At 43.9% G+C, this 24,888-nt stretch overlaps 2 protein-coding genes across 5 annotated transcripts in view; both read left to right on the top strand.

Annotated features, from left to right (window-relative positions):
* The window catches only part of LOC149341766 (dnaJ homolog subfamily B member 6-like), a 155,827-nt gene extending 143,078 nt beyond the window's left edge, over positions 1-12,749 (top strand). For 3 of the 4 annotated variants that reach the window (XM_089543937.1, XM_089543939.1, XM_089543936.1), the window contains 4 exons: positions 1,100-1,186; positions 6,218-6,311; positions 8,246-8,362; positions 10,933-12,749. In XM_089543937.1, the coding sequence (XP_089400063.1) occupies positions 1,100-1,186; positions 6,218-6,311; positions 8,246-8,362; positions 10,933-11,038 (404 nt within the window). In that variant the 3' untranslated portion in view covers positions 11,039-12,749. The remainder of the gene's footprint in view (positions 1-1,099; positions 1,187-6,217; positions 6,312-8,245; positions 8,363-10,932) is intronic. The other variant, XM_089543940.1, reaches the window with a different exon arrangement.
* A 4,895-nt stretch (positions 12,750-17,644) lies between these two features.
* On the top strand, positions 17,645-20,529 carry Zw10 (Zeste-white 10 kinetochore protein). Its single transcript, XM_089543935.1, has one exon. It carries the CDS (start codon positions 17,868-17,870, stop codon positions 20,010-20,012), a length of 2,145 nt encoding a protein of 714 aa, XP_089400061.1. The 5' UTR covers positions 17,645-17,867; the 3' UTR covers positions 20,013-20,529.
* Positions 20,530-24,888: the final 4,359 nt, after the last annotated feature.

The following is a 24,888-nucleotide window of genomic DNA, read 5'->3' as shown; positions in this document are numbered from 1 at the left end:
TACACATAGCAGTGAGGCATTTGCTTAAAACAAAGCAGCAGCTAGTAGATGTGTACTAATTTCATGAACATTAAAATCTTAGAAGCATATTTGACTATTTCTGTTCATGCCAAGCGACTAATTTTGTGTAGCAGGGGGCAGCAGCAGGAAAAGGAAATGAGCCTGAGCCACACATACCTAAACTCTTCACAAGCGTGCTGCATTTGCGGAGCCTTTGCCTTATGATACTATGACACTCATCACCATTTATACTTCGACCTTTTCGTTTTCAGTTTTTATTTTTTCCACAATTCAGGGGGTCAAAAATTGTTCAGGGTGCAAGAGTTGGACAAAGTTAGGTTTTGCCCAAAAACAAAGGGCCCTATTTGTACGTAATGTATGATGCTTATTATGCTTGTCAAGTGATGTTTATTTACAGTTATTTCATTAAACTTTTCATTATGAGACAGCACTACAATTGGCACTAGCTTGGAAGATGGAACACTGGAAAGTATACCTGAAGTGTCTGCACTTTATGTTTGGCTTTCTGGGGCAGCACTTTTAAACTAAGCAAACTTAGATGCTATGAAAAGTTCAGGTGCTTAGGTATATCACTTCTCTTGGCACATGATTTTCTCTGAAAGCAGTGCAAGGTTATTCTTTCATGAAGTCAACATGTCAGAGTAGGCAGCTGTTGTTGAAATTTTTGTTGTTCAATTGCCTTGCTCCTCTAAGTTTTAAAACAAGGTTATGCATACTAGGGGTGGAATAGGATAAGCAATTTTAGCTGTAGTTGTTGGTCCGCAAGGCAAATTTCTCTTGTCTCTTCAGAAGTGCACAGCATGTGTGTAGCTCATTTTTTGCTCTTGCAAGCATGAGTGGTCTTTTGTGCCTGTTGCATGTGGAAGATGACGGCACAGTGTTATTCTGACAACAGACACTGGTCATTAGGATTGTGTAGGAGGTGCACCAACACACCAGTGTTTTTCTACATCGCTGTTTGCATTGAGTCAAAATTTAGCGCACTGTTAAAGGGGGGCATGAAATTGTGCTGCATAACTGGACAGGGGCAGTTTTTGTTCCCCCTTGGCCACTGGTTGTTATCTCTTCTGGATTTCAGCGCCTCTTCTGAGTCACCACCGGGCAAATGTTGAGGTTGGAGGTCGCAGGGCTGCGGCCCGTAACCGTTTCTTGCACGGACATTCAGGTGTGAAAAAGCGGTCAAGAGGCTGCTCCCTTTTTCTGTTGTCTTCGTTGCGTTGCATCTTGCCTCGCTCCCCCCCCCCCCCCTCATATTGTCTCGCTTCATGCACAGCAAAGCCGCATTCTCCACCTACATTTGATGTTAGCACCTCCCCCCGTGTGTACATCTTGGCTGCCCACATTCCTGGGTCTGGGTGGCTGTTGGGGTTCGCACCTGCTGCTTACTTGTCCACGCAGTTGCTTATTTGGTTTGTGCCTGTGGTGGTCCTCCCATTCCCCGCTCTGTCTTGTTTCAGTACTGCCATTGCGTATCAGAGGATTCGTGGTGACTGCCAAGTGGAAACAATGGGCAAACAGTGACTGTACTGCAGTGATGACAGCTTAGTGTTGGTAGTGCTGATAACTTAGTGGCTTTAACTAATACTTCGGTTGAAGCCATCGTGATGTGCATGTCAGGCTGGTTTTTGCCTGGCTGTTTTAACATTCACATTGATGCTTTGGCGAAGACGGTTCTCTTAATGCCTGGTACGTTGGGCTGAATAGAGTATTTGTCGAGATATTAACCTTAGGAATACATTACGACATTTACTGCACTGCTCTTGGAGCTGGTGCATTTAATTTGTTTGCATGTGTAGCACAGTGTAAATTCCTAGGGCACATATGCAAAGATTCAGAAGCTGGCTTTGTTGACTTCATCACGCGAAGCAAAGTAAGCATAGTACCATCAGCAGTGGGGATCCTTTCAACTATTTTCATATCACCGGTTGTGCTCACCTGACCAGTTGGCTGTTCAATTTTTGCAGAACTAGTTGAGATGTACCAGTTATACCAGTCTTGGGAGTATTGAATGTTGTTTATGGCTACAACCAACATTCAATACTCCCAAGACTGGCTACAACCAACATTCGTTGATTCATTCAGCATTGTTGATTATTTGATATTTGTTAGTAGCAAATAGCATGGGCAACATAAATTCGACTTGGCACTGTTTTAGATATGCTCATAAAAAAGCCAGTTATAGTTAATTCCATGTACATCATATCGGGCAAGATCATCATGTGCTCCCATCAGCCCTTGGGTATTTCAGCTTTCTTGCCTTTTCTAAGAGCGTTTTAAATGCATAATAAAGGTGGCTAGGTGTTTTGGTAAAGCAGATGAACCAATCGCTGGCGGTCATATATCTTGATGTAGCGATTGACTGTGCTCCCGTAACTTTCGTATTATTCAATCTTTAGTGCTGAACGCTGGGGCCTGAAGAGCTTGCTTACAGGAAATAGCTCAACTGCCATACCCTCATGTGTAGCATGGGCGATTATATAATTGAAGATTGTTCACTTGCTTCGTGACCTGCCCTTCTAGAGCTGCATTTAAGGTGCACCTGCTTCCTCCCTCTTTTCTTCGTTTTTAACACAGACTGTGTTGTAATGCTACCTCACCAGGTGAAATCATTGTGTGTTAATTGGTGGTTATAAGTCGCCATTACTCCAAACAGCAGAACGTAGCCCAAGTAAAGAAAAACTGCCCATGTATTGTGAACTGCCATGTAATGGTGTGTAAAAAAACTTGCGTGGTCAAAAATAATCTGGTGCCCCGCATTGTGGTGTGCCTCATAGCTGACATTGTTAACACAGTAGCATGAAGGGGTCCCGTGTCGCAGAAAAACCGGTACAGGCGTTGTTGGCCGTGAACAAAAAAATCTTCAGAAAATCCCCAGAGAAGCAACACAGGTGGGCCACCTAGGTGACATGACCTTGTGATGTCATCACAGCCTGCCCACCGGACTGTGAGCAAACTAGCCACCGTGGCTGGTGGCAGTTAATGATTGGTTGCGGGAGGTTGCTTGTGAAGAGCAACCTGGGTCTCGCAAGCCCCACTGGTGGTAGCACTTGCCATCATAGGGCAGTGGTGCATCGCTTAACCGCTGCAGCACTAAGCCAAAAGTGGTGTGAGGACTCCCCAGGATCTATGAATGTAGAGAATGACCAATGCTGTATATATGGGCATGGACCCATTAACACGATCACATCATACTCTTAAGGCAGAGCTTAATTGCCCCTCTGTTTTTTTTTTCTTTTGCATATAAAACTTTTTTTCTTTATCACTTTATCCACAGTGCCATTTTTGTTTGGTGTTATAATAGGGGCAGGAAGGAAAAGTGGTTTTCAGGGTAGTTGAAAGAATTAACAAAAAAAGGGATGGTATCGTGTGGTGTGATGCAACGTGAGTATTGCATTCAGGCACGATGCTGACTGATTACATGTAAAAACACGGCTACACAATAGAAATTGCAATGCAAGGCTCTGTTTCCTTGGAGTTTATGCCTCTTTTGTGCAAAAAATTAAGGATTGTGCACTTCTATGGCAGAACTGGTGTTTTTAAACAAAGTGCTACCAATATACAGTAGCAGGCACATTGCTTCAGCAGATATCCATCGTAAAGATTCAGGGCCAATTGTCTCCTACATTTCTATGCAAGCCAATGGCTGCCCATCCACACTAGCAAAGCAGTGATGCTGGCTCTTATTTGTTGATATAACCTCTATTGTAGGGGGTGGAGGGCTGGGCTAAACTGTGCAGTGCAGCGATGCATACCAAGAACAATGGCAGACTATGCAAGCACAAAGGTTTTGGTGCGTCAGATATGCTGTTATTGCCTGGTTGCACCACATAGGGCTCTTAGCTGGTGTTTCTTGTGCACTAGCTGGGAGAGCAATAGAGCCCTCTAATTACGCTGAACGTTGTGCACCTCATGTGTACGTTACAAATATGCTTGGAAGTAGCTTTGATGTGGCGGTAGGGTGTAAACCTTGGCTCTTATCATCAGACTGTAAACCATTTTATTTTGAGGTAGAATAATGTATAAAACATTTGACGGGCGAACTTAAAAGTAATTAAGTCAACTGTGCGAAACTACGAAGTTTTTTGCTTGACTTTTTTTTAGAAGAATGTTCCTGTTAATGGTCAAATGCTGAGTGTCAACTGGCACATTCAGTGAAAAGTGGACTGATTCAAAGAAAATTCCTTTAGTGACAGGAACGGAACATTTCTGCCGAGGCGTTTGCTAATGATTGTGTCCTTGTCACATTTGGTTATCACCTATTTATTGCTTTAATGGTAACTGTGCTAGTGTGGCAGTTGTAAGTGAAGCTTGTGGCAGCCATTTAGTAGCCAGTGTGGTGGTGAGCCAGTACTTGATGTGTTCCGGTAGGACCTTGCTTGTCTGCGCTGTCTAACCTCCGTGTATGATGGCATTAACCTTGCTTTTCCTGCATTACTGGACTCCTGTTCTTTTCCTTTCCTTTTTGTTTTGTTTTGCTTATCAGTTAAAGCTGTTTATTCATCATCTTGTGTATTTGAACTCGCTGCAGAAATCTGTCTCTAGTTGTTTGTTTGCATAACAGCTTTCTATTGTGGGCTGTCTGCAGATTTACAAATTCATTTATGCTGGATCTTCATATACCGTTTTAATGCACAAAGCTTTTTGAGCACATAGCTCTAGAGTTTTATAACATATAAGGTCTTTTATGCGCTTTTATGCTGGGAACAGCTGTAATATTGGTCCTTGCCCTCTTGCTTTATAAAAAAGGCACTGAAGCTGCTCAAAAGTGTAACAAGTGTAAGTTTTCTACGCATAAATTCTAGTCATTACATCAACAGATCAGCACAATGCTTCTGATTTGTTTTGTAGAAAGACTGATTTTATTTGTGTATATGCTTCATCATATCTGTGTTGTTGCTAGCTATTTCTGTACCAGTACTGTTAACAACTTATTTTTCATGAGGACTGAATTTTGGCTAGTTCGTACAAATAGCTTATGCTTTGTGAGAATTCTGTCATCCAAATGCCAAATTTCCCTTCGGCTAAAAGACGCATACAAAAAAACCTAGTATTTATATGCAGGAACACGGCTGGTTTTGTTGTGAGCCTTTAAGCACAAATTGTGTGGAAGTCAATGCTGCTACTGATTTTCTGAATGAGTGGTCTGAAAGCAGTAGGGACACAAAATTTTTTTTGGTGTACTTTTGCTCTCTAATGAAGAGCAAGGCATCAGTAAGCATGGATTGCAGTGTGAAATTCGTCTGCGCTTAGTAAATATATAATTCAATTTCTTCTCCCATACAACTTTAGTTTTGGTTTCAGTAGCCAAACGATGGTTTGCAACGTCCTAAGTAGCTATCAGAACACGTGAGGCACGTAAAAGCTGCAGTAGTATGTCTCTTGGTTCGCTCGCGGTCATTCGCACTTCTAGAGAAGGCTAGCATAAAGAGTTTGAGTGAGTTGGAACGACAAAGCAGCGATGGTATTGCAGCTTTTGTGTGTGTCACGTGATCCCATACCTATTGTGACATTGCAACCACCATTTATAACTGACTACAGGAACTACGAGGGAACAAAATTCAATGCAATTTATTTGCTCGGCGCTGGTGAATTCCATGTGCTGATCCATGTTTACTAATGTCATACACACCATTCCAAAGTGAAAACACACTACGAAAAATAAGGTATTTCTGCCCATTGAAGGGCTGTATGACATGATCATACGCGTCGTTTCACTACTCTGCCTTATAAGGCGACCTTGGCACAGCTGCATTCTATGCCTTGTATATGCAGTCTTGTAAATTGGAGGTGTACCAGCTAATACATTATCGTAGTTTGTCGTCGCTATCTTCAGCGTTTATGAAAATGGAGGTCATTTGGCTGTAAGATTGATATATTGAGCTAGGGCAAAAACGTGACCTATGTCGTTGGTGGCGAGCTTTTGTAGAAACTGAAGTCGTCTTGCAGAATAATATTGTTTGTGAGGGTAGGTACTCCTTAATTGCACTATGGAATAAAACTGAAAAATCATTCACAAAGATGTCTTTCACAGTATACTTTTTGACGCGGTGTATGTCAGCTTTTCAGCGTCCACCGGTGTAAATTATGCTTACATGCTCTATTTTGGATTTTGCTTCACAATGTACCAGACTCGGATATGTCACAATTTATTTAAGTGTAGTTGACATTGGTGTTCCACTCTTTTGGTTTCTTTCAGCTGCGGCTGTTAACAGGAGGGATGACTTCTTTCCACTTTCTGGCTTCCCCATACCGAACCTTGGCTTTCCCGACATCTTTGGTGGATTTGATGGGTGAGTTACTGCTCTTGGGGAGATGTCAGGTCTGTGCAGTATGTAATTGCTTGCTGATGTGGTCTGTAAAGCTTAGGCCCCCTCCGACAAGAGTCATTAAGAGGATTGCAGGGCAACAGGGTGTTGTCATTATGGAATGAGCAACGTTGACAGATGATATACATAGACTAGGACACAACATACACTCAACTGACAGGAATGAACCAGCTACTCCAGTAACACAACCTGAACAAACAAGAAGGCCGGTTTCATATTTTCACAACATAAGTGGTTTAGTATTTTAGCTGCGTGCAGGTGTAACAGCATCCTAGTGCAGCCTTTTTCAGTTTGCTTAGTACAAGGTGTTTCACCAAAGACTGTCAGCTGTTTATAAACATAGGCTTTTTGAGTTTGAAATGTGCGTTTTTTCCCTAACTTTCTGCGGTGGAAAATTCTAAATTCTGCAGATACAGAAGTAAGAATCCGTGAAATTCCGTGGTAAGCATAAGAAACATGGTAGTTTATGTTTTGAGCACATGCCTTGCTTGTTGCAAAGGTCATTCTTCTAAAATTGAAGGTGGTAGTTGTGTTATAACTCGGCAACAAGTAATGTTTTCTGTTGTCTTCACTCAAAGAATGGTTTTTGTTTGATACTACACCTCTATAGTGAATGAATGATCCCTCTGGGTCAGCAGAGTTTATTGTGACAGACATGTTTGAGAGTAAGGGAAAAGTGTGTTGCTGTTGCTTCTTCTATTCCAGCCAAGGAAGGTAGGACGTCGAAGTCTCCTCCTTGTTCATCTTGCTTAGAAAGAAATTGTGTGAGGTCTGTCACTATTTCAGTTCTTGAGCAGTTTTCTCAGCCGCTCAGTAGCTAGAACTGATGATTCTTGATGAAGTCCAGGCACACTTGCCAAACTCCAACCTTTTCCTGGTAAAAACCTGACCTGCAGCGTCTCCTCCTTCAGCTTCGGTTGGCCTGAATAGTTCGGAATTTCGTTTTAATTGTAACAATATTTCTTCAAAAGTTTTTCTGAGGTTCGAACCTCCCCTCGTGTTGTTTATGAAATAAAGTAAATTAGTCGTTTTATCGTGGTTCTGTCTTTCTCTACTGATGCCTGGAACAAGTTGTATCATAAAATGAGAATTCGGCTGCCAACACAAACTTCAGCGGAAAATGCTTGAATCCGCAATTTTTGCGAGATCGCGAGAAACTAGGGGCCTTAGTAATATCGGTATAATTTTGGATCTTTGAAAATGCCCTCCTCGTCGTTGCTCTAGCGCAAGCAATCTAGGGGCCACACACAGCTGAAACCGAAACCGTGGAACCAGAAGGGGCGCGCTAGCCTTGCCTACGAGCATGCGTTACTTAGTGGTCCTTTCACGGCGCCCGACTGGCGGTGGCACCGATATGTGATGTGCATTGGTAGGCATAGCTAGTAGTTTCAGTGTCGGCAGTTTGCGGCCCCCAAATTGTTTGCACTGCAGTGGCGATAAGAATGGCATTTCTGAAGATATATAAACTGATCTAGATATTACTTATGGTGTCCTACAAGCCTCTATAACAAGGAACATAACAGTAATAGTTAAGAAAGTAACTTTTAGTTAACCATCCTGCTGGTTAGCACGTCTCAGCCATATTCTGGTGCACTGCATCGCTGGCAATGCTATGCCGAAAAAAGTGCACTTCCAACTCAAAAAGTTTATTTTACAAAAAATTGCTGACAGTCTTCGGTGAGACACCCTATATGTCTGAGCCTTGCTTTATTTTCTTAAGATTGTGTGCATGCTTTAAGGGTTTTGAATCGTTACACCTGTTCCGTGTTAGCACGCGGCTCCTGTTTGAGTGTAAAAACATCTCTTCACGTTTGAAGCATGACAGCACCTGTGAGTTAGAGTTGTACAGTAGCCGCGTGAATCTTGCCTTAGTAAATAGGTACCTTGGTATTTTTCAGCTTCACATCAGTAACAACGTCCACATTCAGCACAGATGTGGGGGCGGTGCGGCCAGGAGTGCGCAAGACGACAACCTCTACACGATTTGTCAATGGCAAGAAGATCGAAACCAGAAAGTGAGTTGAACAACCTACCTGGCATTTGTTTTTGACTAGGCTGCAGCAGGAGAAGCACCTTTTGTCTTGACAGGAACGTTGAAAGCGTGCGTAATGAGCATTTTGATTGAACCTCTTGTTTACAACACTGGCAGCAATGGAAAATCACAGCCAGATCTGGTCAGCACACTTAACTCATCTGACAGCCATTTTGGGATCTGCAGTGACATTGAGAAAGTGTAGAAAGAATAACCTTGCTTTTCAGGAACAGATCAATGTAGGGCTATATGTCAGTCCTGCCAGCAGCCTTGGTCAATGTATAGTGAGCAGCATTATCAGCATAGGCTAGTAATACAAGCCTGAAAAGGTACTAGTAAAAATAACTGTAGTATGAAACGTTACCATCGTTTGTGCTACCATGTTAGTATTTTTTTTTCTCTCTCTCTCATACTGCTCTGCCCAGGTACAAGTGTTGGTTGTATGAGGGGCATTCTATAAGTAATGCAACATTTTTTTTTTTTAGTCGAAATCTTCCTGACATTTTTGCGGGACACCCTTAAACCTTCCTGTGTCATCTCTGGAATTCTCACATTGACTTCTGATATACGGGAGCACTGTAACCAGCTTTCAAAGTGGCATCTGTAACTGAGGCGCACCCCAAACAGACCTTTGATTTAATTCCTTTTGGCAGTAAAATGAGACGAACACAAATATTCACTCAATGGACAAGTTTACAACTCAAACTGTCCAATAGGAAGGATAGTTTTGTGCCTGCTGGGTACCTCGAAGCCTAACAAAGAATCATAAAGAACAGAAGGAACATCTGTGCCAAATTGCTTGTTTGTTACAAAAATGATAGTGACGCTTGTCATAAATCGACCTAGGCATTGAAACATCCGTTTATCACTTCTAGCCTGAAACAAAACGGCAATCAGTGGAATGGCATCACAGTCTCCTCAGAACAAAATAACATTATATACTGGTGAAATCACGGCTGCAGTCTTCTGGAACGATGTAGTCTATTTAAATTTGGGATAAAAATTAGGGGTGTGCGAATATCAAATTTTTCAAATACGAATCGAATACGAATACTTGGTTCCGAATATCGAATAATCAAGGACAGACGCATTTAACCGCAACAAAACATTTATTTGAGCTCCCAAGAACATCACAGTTCAACTATCAGTGATGAAATGAGCACAAAAGGTGTGTGTGGCTGCACAAAAAGTATCAAAGTCTCAAACATTGTTTTTAGAAGAGTGGAAATATCAGAGAAGATGGCTAGTACACAGCATTGATCAAGGCTAGCTTGCCATAAGCACAAAAGCACGTTGCTGGGATGAACATAACATGTTGTCGTGAAGGAAAACCGGCTGCTCCACATGGTAAGGCAAAAGTACTTCCCTTCATGCTAAAACGACTTCTCCAGCCACAGAAAATGCCCTCTCAATTGGCACTGAACTGGCTCGTATTGAGAGGTATTTCGTGCACAGCTCAGACTATACCAGCTTCGCAGGTGTAGCCACAAAGCTCACCAGTGCAGTCAGCTACTGCATGGCCCAATGGTACGCATTGCTCTGGGCGCCACCATGTTGTTATGTCTCTGTCGATAGGACTTGCAGACCGAAATGAACGCCTGTGCTCGCAATAGAATATTCGGCTAGATACAAATATTCGCGTCGTGTCGAATATTCGAAACAACACGAATACTTGGACTTCGAATCGAATACGAATACTAAAAATATATTCGAAAATTTCGAATATTTGCACACCCCTAATAAAAATCCTTCTTTTAGAAAAAAAAAGTGTTGCATTACTTGTTGAATGACCCTCGTATTAGTAACACGAATGTGGAATGCCATTACATGTGCTCTTGGAACGGAACTTTTTGTAGCCTTTTCCTTTAATTGAAGTACAACTTTTTGATAAGGTGTTGGCACTTCTGTGTAGGCTGTGAACCAAACATTTGCTAGAGCCTCGCGACTTTCTTGCTTACAACAGTAATGGGAAATTCCACTGGTCATTCCAGAGCAGATTTTTTTTCTACGGCGGTGAATGCAAGTCCCACAGGTGGATCTGGATCGAGTTTGAGAGTTCTACTGGCAGTGAAGGAACTCACTCCATGGCAGAGCGTTGTCTTGATCTGCTGAGAAGAAAAATTTATCTGAATGCTTAGAGTGCAATGCTGTCACTTCAAAAATGATCCCACTGAGCCGCCCCTTCTATATATACAATGCAAGGCCGGCTTCTCCTCTGTTGTTGAAACACGGTTTCACTGGCTCCGCCTCTGACGCCATGCCAGATGGCGTGGCGAGTGGCGCTGCCGGCTGTTGCGGTTGCTAGGCAACGGCTCAGCTCACGGTGTGGCCACCGGCCATAGCGAAACGGCGAGTCACCCTCTGGCAAATTCGGTCACCCAGGCACAGATTTTGCACATCGCTCCAAATCAACCACTGGAAATTACTATAAGTGGCTGCTGCATCATTGCTGGGCCTCTTGGCTGCTTTAATGATTGAATTTTTTATACGTGTTTGCGTAGAGCAAAAAGATAAGGTGCACAGTACTAAAGCTTTTTTCTTCCTTTCCGACAGGGTCATGGAGAATGGTGTAGAGACAGTAACGGTGCACGAGGATGGAGTTCTAACGAAAAAAACTGTCAACGGCCAGGTTCAAGCCCTTGGTTACAAGCATAAGTGAATGGAACTTCCGTACATGCAATGCGCCTTGTTGGCCATTTGTACTGCATTTGCCTGGTGGATTCAGTGTTGGATTCTGTTGCTGCACTGCACCTTTTGTTTTGGAATCGCCTCTGACAAAAAGCAGTACGGGCAGCACCATGCAACAGTTGAAGACTTCAAACAAAGCCTCAAGAATCTGTGTCAGACTGTGCCAGTCTGTGTATGCATGCTCTCCGGTTTTCTTCCTTTATTGTGTCTGTTCATTTTTTTTTCTGGCCTCTGCAGATATTTTTTTTCCCTTGGTACTGTCATACTCACTTAAATAACAGCATTGAAAATTCTCTGCAGTGACTTCATATTGTATGGTTCATTTTTGTCTGGTTGATTTCAGGGGACCAAGATTTTCCCTGTTCTTTTCTCCTTCTTGAATTCTGTTTGTGCACATTTCGTGGCAAGTGCAAGCTTTAAAAGGGAAGATGCAAACAGAATGCATCTTGTACCAAGCTACACCCACAAAGGAAAAACTACTCTTGCGCATTAGTTTTTCTGTTCTGAAGTGATGAATGCCTAAACATGAATTACTAAACATGAGTTAAAATTCATAGGATGTTAGCCTGCGTTACAGTGGCATGTCACTGAATATATGGCTTTTACTGCAGCTTCGGATGCCTAAGCAAGGCACCGCTGCAGTGATCTCAGACTCTGTCTTGTCTCCCTGCAAGGCAGTACCCAAATGTTGCTCGCACAGTGTAGTAGCAGCAGTTGTGCTTGCTTCAATGGCATAAAAGCTTCGCCTATATATCTGGTTTCTAGTCCCGGATAGCCCTCCACTGTCACTAGCAATATAAAATTTGAAATGGACTTGGCCTTCAAAGTTGTTTAGATGCGGTTGAAAAATTAAGTTCTTTTTCACCTGTCCTTTCTCTGCTTGTACAAATTCTGAGATGATTGAGGGTTTTGAACCTGTTGTAGCTTGTTGGGAAAAAATAATAAAGCTGCCTTTGTTTACTTGTCCTCAGTGTGAATATTAATTAGTGTATGCTGTAGGAAATGTCCCTTGCGCCTAGCTTGCATGAGTGGAAAACTACTTGTGGGCACTGTGGGTTAGCTGCAAGACAAATGTTTGAAGAGTGCTGTTTTCAGTTGAAGCTAAATGAATGGGACCATGCTTTGTTGTGGGCTTCATTCATCCTTGCGTGAACATTTGGTCTCGCAGCTTGCTGCGGAGTAGGTGATGAATCTGTGGGTAGGGTTCTTATATTTCCTTATTCTTTGTCATTAGTTTCATGCTTGGTATTCTGACTGGTGCGTAATGTGTTGCAAATGTTGTACAGTTTCATAGTCCCTTTTATTTTGTCTGGTGCTGTTGTAAGCATCCCTGAAATTACCTGTCTGAAAACATTCCAAACTGCTCTTGTCTAAACCTTCTATGTGCTTTGTGGAGCTGCGTGTCTACATTCTGGGTTTCTTGTAGTCAGTGAAATATTTCTTTTGTGATTGTAGTTTATTTTTGGAAAGAGATGTGGGGGGAGAATGCGAGGGCATATTTGTTAAAACATTGCCCTTGTGTGTGTAAATACGTGTGTAACTTGTGTGAAACTAGCTGCTTTTAAATTATAATGTATAATGCAGTTCATTGTTGCACACACCACTCAACATGTATGTTTTAGCCTTTTTGTCAGTTGGAGGTGTGTTCAAAATTGTAAATAAAACTAATATGCCATCCAAGACTGACGCTGCCTAGTGTCTAATTTGCATTCTGTGGTGGAAGCCAACACTCTTCTACACTTGGAAGAGGCTTTCTGGTATGTTTCAAGGAGAAAATTTCTAATCATTGACAACATAGGGTATAAGTAGGAGTTGGACTTCTCAGTTCTAATTTTTTTTAAATTCAGTGTACTTTTTCAGTTTAATTCGTAACAGGTTTCTTTTTTTTGTTAATATTATTTTCAAGGAATGAATTGTCTTTTTTTGGTGACTTATGTGACAATCCTCTGTTGTCAAAAGGCATGTGGTCAGGAGTTTATCTCGGGCCGATGCTGAAGCATAGAGTGCTCTTAGCAATGGCGTCTACTTTTGTGCCTTGCCTTGTGAAATTTTGAAATTTCGTAAGGCACAACCGGGTATGATATTTTGAGTACTTGGATTCCAGGTGGTCGAAATTTCCGGAGCCCTCCACTACGGCGTCTCTCATAGCCTTAGTCGCTTTGGGACGTTAAACCCCATAAACCAAACCAAACCAAACCGGATTTCTGCATCCTCATGCATGCTTGATGCATAGACTCGTTTACATGTTGCTTTCATGCGAAAGTACTTCCATCTAATTGAACTTGTTGACACTCCGAACTGTTCCACTTGTGGCATGGCCAAGACTGTGGGGCATGAGTTAGTGGTTCGTCCAGTATATGCACACCAAAGACTAACGTTGGCTGCTTCCTTGAAGTATTTGGCCAGCAGGCCACTCTCGGAGAACTTGCTGCTAGGCGCTTGGCCACAGAGTTGGTAAGCAGCCCCCGCAATTCGGGTTTTCTCTCATTTTTTGAGTGACACGGGCCTCGACTCGCGGTTGTGATGCCATCAGATATGCATGCATGTACTCTCTTCTCTCCTTATCGTCACTCATCACAATCCTCCTCCCCTTCCCCAGTGCAGAATAGCAGGCCAGATATCAATCTCTCTGGCCGACCTTTCTGCCTTCATTTCATTAAATTTATCTATCTGTATGGTACGCAAAACTTAAGGTTGCAGGTTGTCTGCACTACGTACAGCCGGCCAAATCTTTAGCTGGCGAGCGCGACGGTCACTTTTTCTGCGCTCCTGCGCTTTATGACGAAGCAAACTTGCGGAAAGCTCAATATTATTAAGCACAGGCTTAGTGAGCCTGTGCTTAGATTTGATATTTTCGTAAGTTTGCTCCTTCATAAGCTGCATGAGCGTGGAAAATGCGGCCGTCACGCATGCCAGCTAAAGATTTGGCTGGCTGTACTATCAGGCTGCAATGAAATGAACTGTAATACTTAACTATTTTACTTAATAGGCTGCACTTTCCTGGAAAACTGGTGTGATGCACACATGTGCCTGAAGGCTAATGCTTGGGGCATATTGATGAGGTCTTTTTAATGTGTGCAACGGTGCTGTACCACAGGCCAGTAATTCATTTACATTGGACCGCAGCGGTGGCCTAGTGGTTGAGCATCCGCCTCGCATGCGGGAGGTGCGGGATTAGATCCCCAGTGCTGCTGGGTGCCCAGCGGTGTACAGCAGGTACAAGCTTTGCCTGGCCTGGTGTTCAGCTTATTCAAGGTGAAATACCTGGGAAATGGGCTTTGACCCACTTGCGTAAGCGAAAATACCTTGTGCCCTGGCGCTCTTTGGCCGCAAATGGCTTTGCATCGTAAAAATTCACTGTTATCATCATGTTAAGGCAGTACCAGTAGTATATTTAGGGCAGGCTCCTTTACATAGATCGAAAGAGACTGCTCAAAAGTTGCTGAATTCATTCAGGCATATTGTGTTTAAAATAACGGTGGGATTTGACAGAGGTGGTTCTGGTGTTGCCGAGTCAGGTCTGTTGCTATTGAAAATATGCTTTTGGCTGGAGGTGTAGTTCCTTTGTGCAAACTTCTGGCCTGTTAGCACCAATATATTATGGACAGGAGACGGCAGCACATAAAAGGCTTCAGAAGTAGTATAAGCAGTTGCCAGGATTGTCTGGAAGTGAGAAACTGCTGTCGTCTGCAGCTCTCAACGGAGAAGCAAACCAAGCAGTGGGATGAATGGATGGATGGGCACATAGGTGGGTGGGCGGGCAAACGGATGGACAGATAGACGGGTGGGTGGATGGATGAGTGGGTGGTACTCACAGGAGACTATGCCAGGGGAGCCACAAGCATAGTAGGCCATGGCAGTAAATGTCTCATTTCCTCCGTTGTCAGCAAACAAGGAAACAGTGAATGAGCGTGAATGTTAGTGTGTGGACATCAGCATGCATGAGTAGTTGCGAGAGTGAGTGGTCATGAGTGTGAGTGACTGCTTTTGATGTGAGTGGACACGAGTGAGAGGTTGTGTGAGTGCATGGTCATGAGTGTGAGTAGACATGCGTGTAATTGCGGGTGTGAGTGATTGATTGTGAGCGTGAGTAGACATGAGTGTGAGTGACCATGAGTGTGAGTGTAATTGAACCACCTCTCATGGTGCCAAGGTATGACTACACAACCATCTCCATCGATAGATCGGTTTATGAAACTGAATCATCATCATCAGCCTGACTACGCCCACTGCAGGGCAAAGGCATCTTCCATGTCTCTCCAATTAACCCTGTGCTTTGCCAGGCGGCCACCGTATCCCCGCAAACTTCTTAATCTCATCCGCCCATCTAACTTTCTGCCGCCCCCTGCTACACTTGCCTTCTCTTGAAATCCACTCCATTACCCCTGAGGACCAGCTGTTATCTTAACTTCGCATTACATGCCCTGCCCAAGCTCATTTAAACGTCACCAGGGTTAGCTTCCAATAGCGGCCAGCATGGAGCCAGTGATTCTTAGCACCCTTCGCTGCGTCACAGGTCTGACCGCCGCCTTGGTCAGTTAATTGCTCCGCAGCCACGGAGGACTGAGGGCTGAGGGTTAATTGGTTTGTTCATAGAAGTTGCGGCCAAATACTACAATAGTGTGGCCAAATCCTGTTCTGGTGAGGGAGTGCGTTGTTGGTTCCAGTCACCGAGAACAGGCGGCACCCCAGGCCTGGTTATGCAATTTCATCGACACCTGGAGTCTTTTTCTCTTAAACCCGGTGGAGAATTGTGTGGCACCAGAATTCAAACCCCAGACCTCATGCATACGAGTTATAAATCATACAGCATTTGTAAATGAATATCACACGGTGCTCTGTATATATTGATGTCTAACGCATCGTTTGAAAGAAGAAAACGCGCAAGCAAAAATTCTCCAGAATTTTATACGGTTGTGAGTCATCAAATATGAGTGGCTATGATGTATGTCGTACGGCTATGAGGGCTATGACGTATGTCATAGCCCTCTCATGCTGAGGAATATATTGCACCAATATATGGAACTGGCATGCTAATTGCCACAGGTCTTTTTGAAATGGCTGCATTTTTTGCTTATTGATGAAAAAGCAATAAATACCCCTTTTGTGACTCGATCCTTCAGTGAGATGTGTTTTCCTCAGATGTGATTATGATGTCTGGATGCAAAATTTTCTATCAGGCCCACCCCCAAAATTTGGCAGTTGGACCACCTGACATGGGTTAAGTGTATTTGAATTTTTGATAGTGGCGGTGGTGGAAAACGTTTATTTGCTCTAGTTTACAGTGGTTTTTGCGTCTTCAGATTGAGTCTTCCATCTTCTCTTCAGGGTCGGTTCCCCTAATCCAGAGCTCCGCTGAGGGTAGCTGCCCTGCGTACGCCTTACTAGTCCTTGCTGGACTTTCAGGATCGGGTTTGGCGTGAAGGGCGTCGTGGAAAGGCTGGCGTTTCAACCGGTTTTGCCTAGCTGCCAAGCTAGGCAAGATGCCACTGGGAACCGTGGCCTACACTGATGCCGCGGTAGGCACGCTAGGAGACACCGTCTCCGTAGCCGTCGGAGACACAGGCAGAACGTTAGGCGTTGTAGACACCTTGACTTAAAACCTGTTGTGGCGGAGGAGGTAGCGATCGCTCTTACTCAGCCAGGTACCAAAAAGGGAACCAACACCTTTAATAGCATCACAGACAATCAGAAAAAGAGCAAAAGGATCTATCCTCCTCCGAATAGATCGCTTAGCTCGGCTGAGGCCTATGACTGGAGAAGACTCCAAGCTAGAAACTTCGCATCCCCGCTCTGGAGGAGCTGGACAGGAGGTGACACGGAGGAGGATGCGGAGGTGTGCGAGTTCTGCGGGCATACCGCTACACTCGAACACATACTATGGAGATGCCCCAGTGCCCCAGGATATGGCAGAATCAACAATGCAGAGGAATGGGAGACCACACTCAGAAGCGCCGACCTATACAACGATACGCTACCCGCCGGGCAGCAGAAGCTGCGCGACTATATCGTTGCTAGTCTTCCAACTGCGACGCTGCCCCTCCCCGGACGCCTGCGTGCGGACCCGGAGAAGCACGGGTCTTCTTCTGGCGGAAATAGTTTCTTCACCTCACCTCACCAATCGGTTTTGGCGGGAAATGGTGGCGTGCGGTTCTTGACGGAAATCTTTATCGCGAAGTCTTTTAAACATTTTCCTGCCTCAACCCCCCCTGTTAAGGAACGACATTACAGACGCATTTCCTTCGTTAAGATTGAAAAGAAGACCTTGATTTTGGGGGGAAACAATAAGAAAAAGAATTATACGATTTTGGTTCTGGTTTCGGTTTTGTTACCTATTTTTGTGTCTTGTTTTTGTATGTGCACTTTATAATTGGCTTGTGTGTCATGTGTCCAATTAATATGAGTAGTGTGTTCGGCTACCATTCGACCCGTGAGCCTCGATCGAAAACTGACCAAAACTGATGATGCTGATGACACATGAGCTGAACAGGCATATTTTAGCGCCAGACTGCTTGTAGTGTTTTTACCCTAGCGGCAAACAAATGAACTAGTGATCTGGTCTTGCGTGCTGGAGGAGTGGGAGTGGTGCTACTATAGTGCTACTGCCACTACTTATGTTGGCCCTGTTGGCGCTGTGCCTCAAGGCGGCTTGCGCGCGCGGTCTGCAGCGAACGTAGCGAGTGTAATCGTGTGATCACCGAAAGGCCTACGCATGCTGTTGTGTCATTGTGTTGTAGTGAACGTCAAACAGGTGTAGTTTTATTAAGTGCTGTCTGTCACGTGCTCATCAGTGTGTGAACATGTCGCTGGTAGCGGAAGTTCTGCAGCCTAAGGAGCCTTTAGAAAGGGTCGACCTGAAGGCTGCCGTGTCCCAGCTGTCGCGTAAAATTGACGACCTGAAAACGGATATGCAAAAAGAGCTGGTCTCTAAATACGACTTTTTCTTGCCATACTACCGGGACGCCGAGCACTTGTCGCAGTCCCTGCAGGCTGCCGTTAAAGAAGTGGAGGAAGTGTTTAAGAAGATTGAGAATTACGTCAAACCACGGCTTGCCCAGTCCACGTCTGAGTTCGAGTTACTGTCACGCGAACTTGACACGATAGAGCAACAGTCAGCGCAAGTACGTCGTTATGCACGCCTTCACGAACTGCTGGAAGAGGCAGAAGCTCGCTTCGTCGCGGAGGATCTCCTCGCGTGTTCACAACTCTTGGAGGAAGTCGGCAGCGTCATGAGCGAGCTCGAAGGTGGCCCTGAAGTGCAGCTTGTTGAAGCACTTCACACAGAGCACATAGTTCGAAGCGAACGGCTCATCTACAAGCTGTCGGAGGTCTGGAAGCGCTACATAGCCTGGAAAGTAGGCCGAACACCGCATGTCACCGAGGTAACAATTGCCACAGTGCGAAAGGAAGATGCGGTCGCGTTTGCTAGACTCGTGGACGCTGTTCAGAGGCAAGGACAGCTCCGTGAAAAAATGTCTCGATTCGGCCGATCACTGCTAGCCGACATGGTCACGCCGATGGTAAAATATGAGTCTGCCATCGTCACATCGCCGGATTCCTCGACGTTCCGCGTCGAGTTCAACGAGTCGAAGGCTCCACTTGTGAAGGACGTGCTTTCGAATTTGTCGACGCTCTTTACTTTCCTCACTAGCCGTTTGCGTGCGCACGAAGTTGTCTCCGTAGACCTGATGAAGGTTATGGGCAGCGTAATCGGCACGGAGTTCTCCGACACAGTCGCCAAGTGCTGCCTAGAACCTGCGGTGCCGAGTGATGGAAGCCGCCTGGGCAGTTATCCGGCCAGCGCCTTGCTCAACTTCCACAACCAGCTCGTCGAAGTTAATTTTTTATCATCGGAGAAAACTGGTTTCTCCAACCTGATCACCAACCTAGAGGCGCTGTGCATAAGCAAGCAGAGCCAGAGCATTCTTCTGCAGGCAAGAGCGATCATGAAGCAGGAGTTACACGCTACTGTTGTGGTTGGAGAACCGCCTTTAGATAGAAAGGAAATGATGTCACTGGAACATTGTTTGGACGGAAGCCCATTCAAGTTCCCCAAATGCCAAGTGAGTAAATTTATGGAAGAGCTGGTCGCTTTGCTGAAGACAATGGTCGACGAAGCCAAGGACAGTTCTGATGGCAGCTGCCCTGAGCAGGCATGGCAGGTTGGTGCAGTGCGTGACGTTTGCGAGCTTTACTGCTGTGTTGCTCCTCTCCATCACCAGCATGCCATTGAGACCATCCCGCAGCAGACAGCAATACACCACAACAACTGCCTGTACTTGGCACACGAGTTACTCTGCTTAGGAGTGTGGTTTCATGGACGTACTACACTTGTGGATGTGGCCTCCAGAATCCGTTGGATAGGAAGGGTTGCTTTTTGCCAGCAGATTGACAGCCAGCGGCGAAATCTCTTGGACTTTTTTAATGAAGCACCAGTATCGGAAGATAGTGAAGGCCTTGACGCAGCATTGCGGCGTTGCTTGTTTCACTTGGAGCAGCTCAAGAGAGTCTGGGCAGAGGTCCTGCCAATCACGAGCTACTTGGAAGCTGGGGGCAGCCTTCTCAACTCCGTGCTTGAGCATGTCATCAAATGTGTAGTCAACATGGAGGACATTGCATCCACACTTTCAGAAGAGCTAGCTCAAATTTTTGAGAAGGTTGCTGATCAAGCTATTAACATATTTGACATACCAGGTTGCTCATCAGATGCGAGGATTCTTGCCTCAGACTACGTGCCCAAGTGGAGGAAATTCTGTGAGCTGAAAAACCTCCTGCGTTTCAGCTTGAGAGAAGTAATGGACAGATGGGCTGATGGCAAGGGCCCACTAGCATGCTTCACAGCAGAGGAACTGAAGCGGCTGATCAGGGCACTTTTTCAGAACACTGACAGACGGGCCGCTGCACTGGCGCAGATTCGCTCTGGAAATGTATACCTGGAATCTTAGTCCATCCCATCTAACTAAAGTGACATCTTTTGGTTGAGTGCTTTGGAGAGTGTTATGAAGAACACTGGTGAAAATGTACCTGGAGTGTGTGCACTATGCTTTCACGGTGCTTTGTTTCTGTTTGGGCAGAATGACGAAGCTTTTTGATGCCTTTTGTGGTTATCACATGTTGGGGAAGTGCTCTTCTTTATCAGTAGATGTGAATAGTATTTGTAGTTGCTCACACATGTTCAAAATTTATTATTTTGTCGTACTTCTCATCACATTGATTAAATTGCCTTAACATCAACAGTTGGCTGCTTAACACTCATGGCTGATTGTGGGAAAGCTTAATCAGGGTTTTGTATGGGTAGCTGTTGTCAAAGCTTGATATTTACTGCAAGAAATCTGTTCTCTGCCTATGCTCTAAGTGCATTAGTAGTGCCCTTGAATAGCTGTTGTATATGAACTGTTCAAAGACAATCTGCACATTGCAAAAACCAAGCTGTGACACGAATAAATGATATTTAGTTTTGTACCAGTTGTACTGACAACTAACATGAAGCAAAAATAAGCGTGGAAATTCTTGGCATAGGGTTTCTGTGCCTGTGTGGCATACTGTCCAGTCTTCCTCCTCAGTTTGTGTGTGCACGCATGCACTACTGATGGTGAAGCAGGTATTCTTTTAGCTAAAGAAAAGCACCCTCAGGCCAAACCAGTCGAGGTTGAGGCACTTGTGTAAGGTACGTATGCGCATCTGCCATGGATCTGTTCTCTCAAAGACTCTGTAACACGTAAATGCAGTTCTGTCCTTCATTGGAATAGTTCTGCTTGTGTGATGTGCATAATACTGCAGTTTGTCTTCCCTCATGAGAGTTAAATTTTTTTTCTTTTAATTTTGGTTTAAAAATTGACAGTGCGTTAATTATCTATGTAGTGCATGTTACCTTTTTAGGTTGGCTGTTCAGATGCTTTTGAATCTAATCTGCCATATAAAAAGTAAGGTGAGCTACGAGGCATAACAAAAAGCGGTGGTTCTGTCTTTGAGAGAACAAAGTTGTGCATGCATGTTTGTGTGTGGTGATGGCGTGTTACAGTTCGCAGCCATGTGCTCGAACGTGTACATATGTAGAATGGTGCACCACCTTCTGGCAATTAAGCCACTTATGTTTTGTTGTGCCAGGCAACAACTTGTGTTAAAGGAACCTGAGGACAGCTGCATCCAGCTTTTGTTCTTTGTAAAATTGACTCAGTGGCTCTTTCTGGCCATGTTGACGTGTATCTGACAGCAAAACACGCATTTATTGCCAAGAAAATTGGATTTAAAATCTTCCAAGTGTTAATGCTCAGCTGCATAATGCAATAAACTCTGTGAAAGCTCTAAGGCAATGCTGCCTTGTTTAGAATGCAGAACAACAGGCAGCCTTGTGTTCTTTGAAATGAACGCTTATGTATTCTGTCATGCAACATTCTATCTCAACTCAGCAAACTAGAGCTAAATTCACAATACAAGGTCTTTGGTGTCATATTATACATACCTCATGTGCCCCGTCATGCCATTAACAAGCTGTCAGTCATGTCCTCATTAAGGTTTTACATGGAAGGCTTTCCTGCGCAGAGCATTATGAGTGCCCCATGCGACCTACGCTCTAAGCCGTGAAGATGACAAAACGGCCACAGGTGCGTGAGATGTGCTTGGCCTAGAGGCCTAGCGCTGATGCTCAACTGGGAACAAGCCATTAAAGGCACATGCCTTGCATGGGCTCCACTCTGACCCGTAAAGAAGACGAGCGCATGATGAGCGCTTAGGCTATGCTGGCAACTGTGTTGATGGGCTACAGTAGTACACCGCTAGGTTTGGCTGCATGTAACAGCTTTCACTGCAAAATTTTCCCGCCATGCGATTCAAATTCATGAAGTCAAGACCAGGAAGGACACCGTGATTGCCGCTTGGAAGTGAATGGTGGTGTACCCTAGCGTCGGGCATCCGGACACAAAAGAACTCGTGATGCATAATAGTTTGCTTGCGAAAATGGTTGCTGGTGGTGATGGCTGTATTTAATTTCTTCCCTTTTCGAGTTTATAAAAGCTGCACTTGCAGTGACAGTAGCATCTTCCTCATTAGACCGTAGTAATGTGTCAGTACAGGAAAACTGATTCTTGCTTGGGAAGGGGGGGGGGGGGGGGGGGGGGGGGCATTTCCAAATCACGAAAATCAAGAAAAAAATAGAATTTTAGAGAACACCAGATTTTGTAATTATATCCTGTAAGATTTTCCTGGAAAACAGCCCAGAAGTGACTTAGAAAAATGTTTTTTACTGTAGGTAGCAGAAAACTGGCTGAGATCTCCGTGAAAATCCCAATTTTCTTGATTTTTTTTGACCCGACTATCCTGCTTGCAGAAAGCACAACACGATAATGGCTTCATGTATCTTCTAGCAGTTTTTTGCATTGTGTTTCTTGATAAATTCTTTATGCACTGACGTTCCTATATTTCTGAATTACTTTCTCATTTCTTCACTCTGTTGCTAATTTTACATGTTAGTAACGAGTGCATTATGAAAGCAAAGATATAATGTTCTGTGTAGAAATGACCACGGTTGATACAAATATTTGGAGAACCCCACTGCATCAGCGATTCCATTGCCTAAAACTTGAGTGATTCTAGGCTCCTAACATGTTTTGTTGTCACGCCAGGCTTTCTGCAAGTTTGGTATAGCAATGAGGCATGCAGAAATTTATAATCTCAAAACTACTTAAGATGTACGAGTGAAAATTTGTATTTATTCATTTAGTGCACCTCCCAATAAGAGTGACAAATTTCATTCCTCTATGCCAAAGCATTTAATAATTCACATCATCCGAAATTCGTGTCCCCCTTAAAATATTCTAGTTGTGTTCTGTATATTTGGCCTTCAACTAGAATTCAGAAAAGTCTCGAGGATCAATGTCTCGCGATTCCGCGAGTAGTCGGCAATAGTTGTTGCATAAAGTCCTGCCTCATTCATATGTACAGCCTTGGCCTCGTAATAAAGTGCACACTTCAGCAGTCGAGCTGCTCTCACGTGTTGCCTAGCAAAAATTAACAGGTACTTAATGCACATGCTAATGAATGCTGCTGGTGCATTAGTCAATAAGCTCTAGAAACCTTCATATTTCCTCTTTGAAACGCGTGAGGAAAGTTGAAATGTCGAATTATGCTCCTTATTATTTTGGCCGAACCTGTACCTGCCTAGGCGACATGCTCAAAGATCTTGTTTTGTGTTTCAACTGTTTTTGTAGTGTACAGAAAAATAGAAAAGGACATGAACCTAGTGTCGGCATGCATTTTTCTTATCACATTTTTTATGAATGGCCATTTCTATTCGAGATTTCTTTCAGTTGTATGCTGGAACGTGTGACACGTGCACCTTGATCGCAGAATATGACAAGTTTGTGCTTGGAATGCTGTTAGTGAAAAGGAAGAAAGCCAAAACCAACTAACAGAGCTCTTGTTCAAAACATTGTTGTAGTGTATGTTGTTCCTGTTCAGATATATTCCGTTTTTTTTTAAGTGCTTGATATTAAAGTGGCTTGAAAGCATTATTGTTTTGACTGAAAAATTATTGTGTGCACATTTATTACATTCTACATGCTTGCAATTGAGATGTTCCTGATTATGCCTTGCCAGGCAGTCTGTGTCGCTGAAATTTAAAGATTGATAATTTTTGGATGTGCTACTGGCCTATGGACCCTACCAGCTGCATAAAAACTTGCATGCATTACAAGGAAAGCATTATCAAAAATCTAGTCAGAAAAAAGAAAGCTGGAAGTATATTATAAGGCAACACCAAGGATATTCAACAGTAAAAGGCATTTCACATTAAGTTAGTTTATATATTTACTTATACAGAAACCTGCAGTGCCATGTAGGCATTATTGCGAGAAATGGGGAATACAAAACATAGGAAAAGCCGAATGTAAGGAGAACACGCATGCACAAGACAGAAAAAGCTCTCAATATGACGGACATGCATAAGGCAGTAAACGTGCATGAACTGTTCAGCAGATTTACAACCACAAGTGTCTGTTTGTTCCACACTGAAACCATGCAGGGGAAAAGTAACTCTGGAAGCATTGGTGTGTCACTGAATATCGTAAATCTCGAAAACATTTTATAGGTGGCGGGAAACTGCGATGGTAAGACGTACAGTAGTTCATCAATGCCTGTGAAGTTTATACACTGTAGAGTAATTCATCTTGTATGCAAGCTCTGTTCATTTAAATTCTTCCAAACCAGGCTATCTTTTGTTGCTGCAATACTAAAATAAGATAATTATTGGTGCACTAGTCAGTGGCGAGAAGAGGAATATTCTTTTTCTGCATAGTCTATCGTGTCTTCGTGTCCCTGTTCTCCTCATATACAACAAGGATAAGGAATGCATACTGGATTAGAAAATTGTAAATTGTGGGGTTTATCGTCCCAAAGCAAAACGTGGGCTATGATGGACACCACATTCTTAACGTTCATTGGCATCGCACAGCACATGGGCTCTTTTTGCATTACATCTACATCAAAACGTGGCCGGGATCAAACCTGAGTCCTCTGGCTCAGTAGCCGAGTGGCTTAACCGCAAAGTTATTTTTTCTCTCTCTGCCTACCTTTGAAAATTCTCGAAAGAGACTCCTGTTGATAATGCCGTAAATAAACGTTAACGAACTGAAATATAGCATATAGCATTTCTCAGCAAAACAAAGTGTCAAATGGCAGTGCTGAGCCCACGGCCTTGCAATCAAATACCGGTCCTGACGTTAGCATTTCGATGGAGGTGAAATGCAAATGGACTGCTAGCGATGACAGTGTGTTATAAAAAACCACAAGCGGTCTAAATGAAACCGGAGCTTTCCACAAGGATGT

The sequence above is a fragment of the Amblyomma mixtum genome, chromosome 5 (assembly GCF_055824585.1).
Source record: "Amblyomma mixtum isolate Tamu chromosome 5, ASM5582458v1, whole genome shotgun sequence".
NCBI lineage: Eukaryota > Metazoa > Arthropoda > Arachnida > Ixodida > Ixodidae > Amblyomma > Amblyomma mixtum.
Note: the sequence above shows the minus strand (reverse complement) of the source record. Positions and strands in the feature narration are given on the sequence as shown.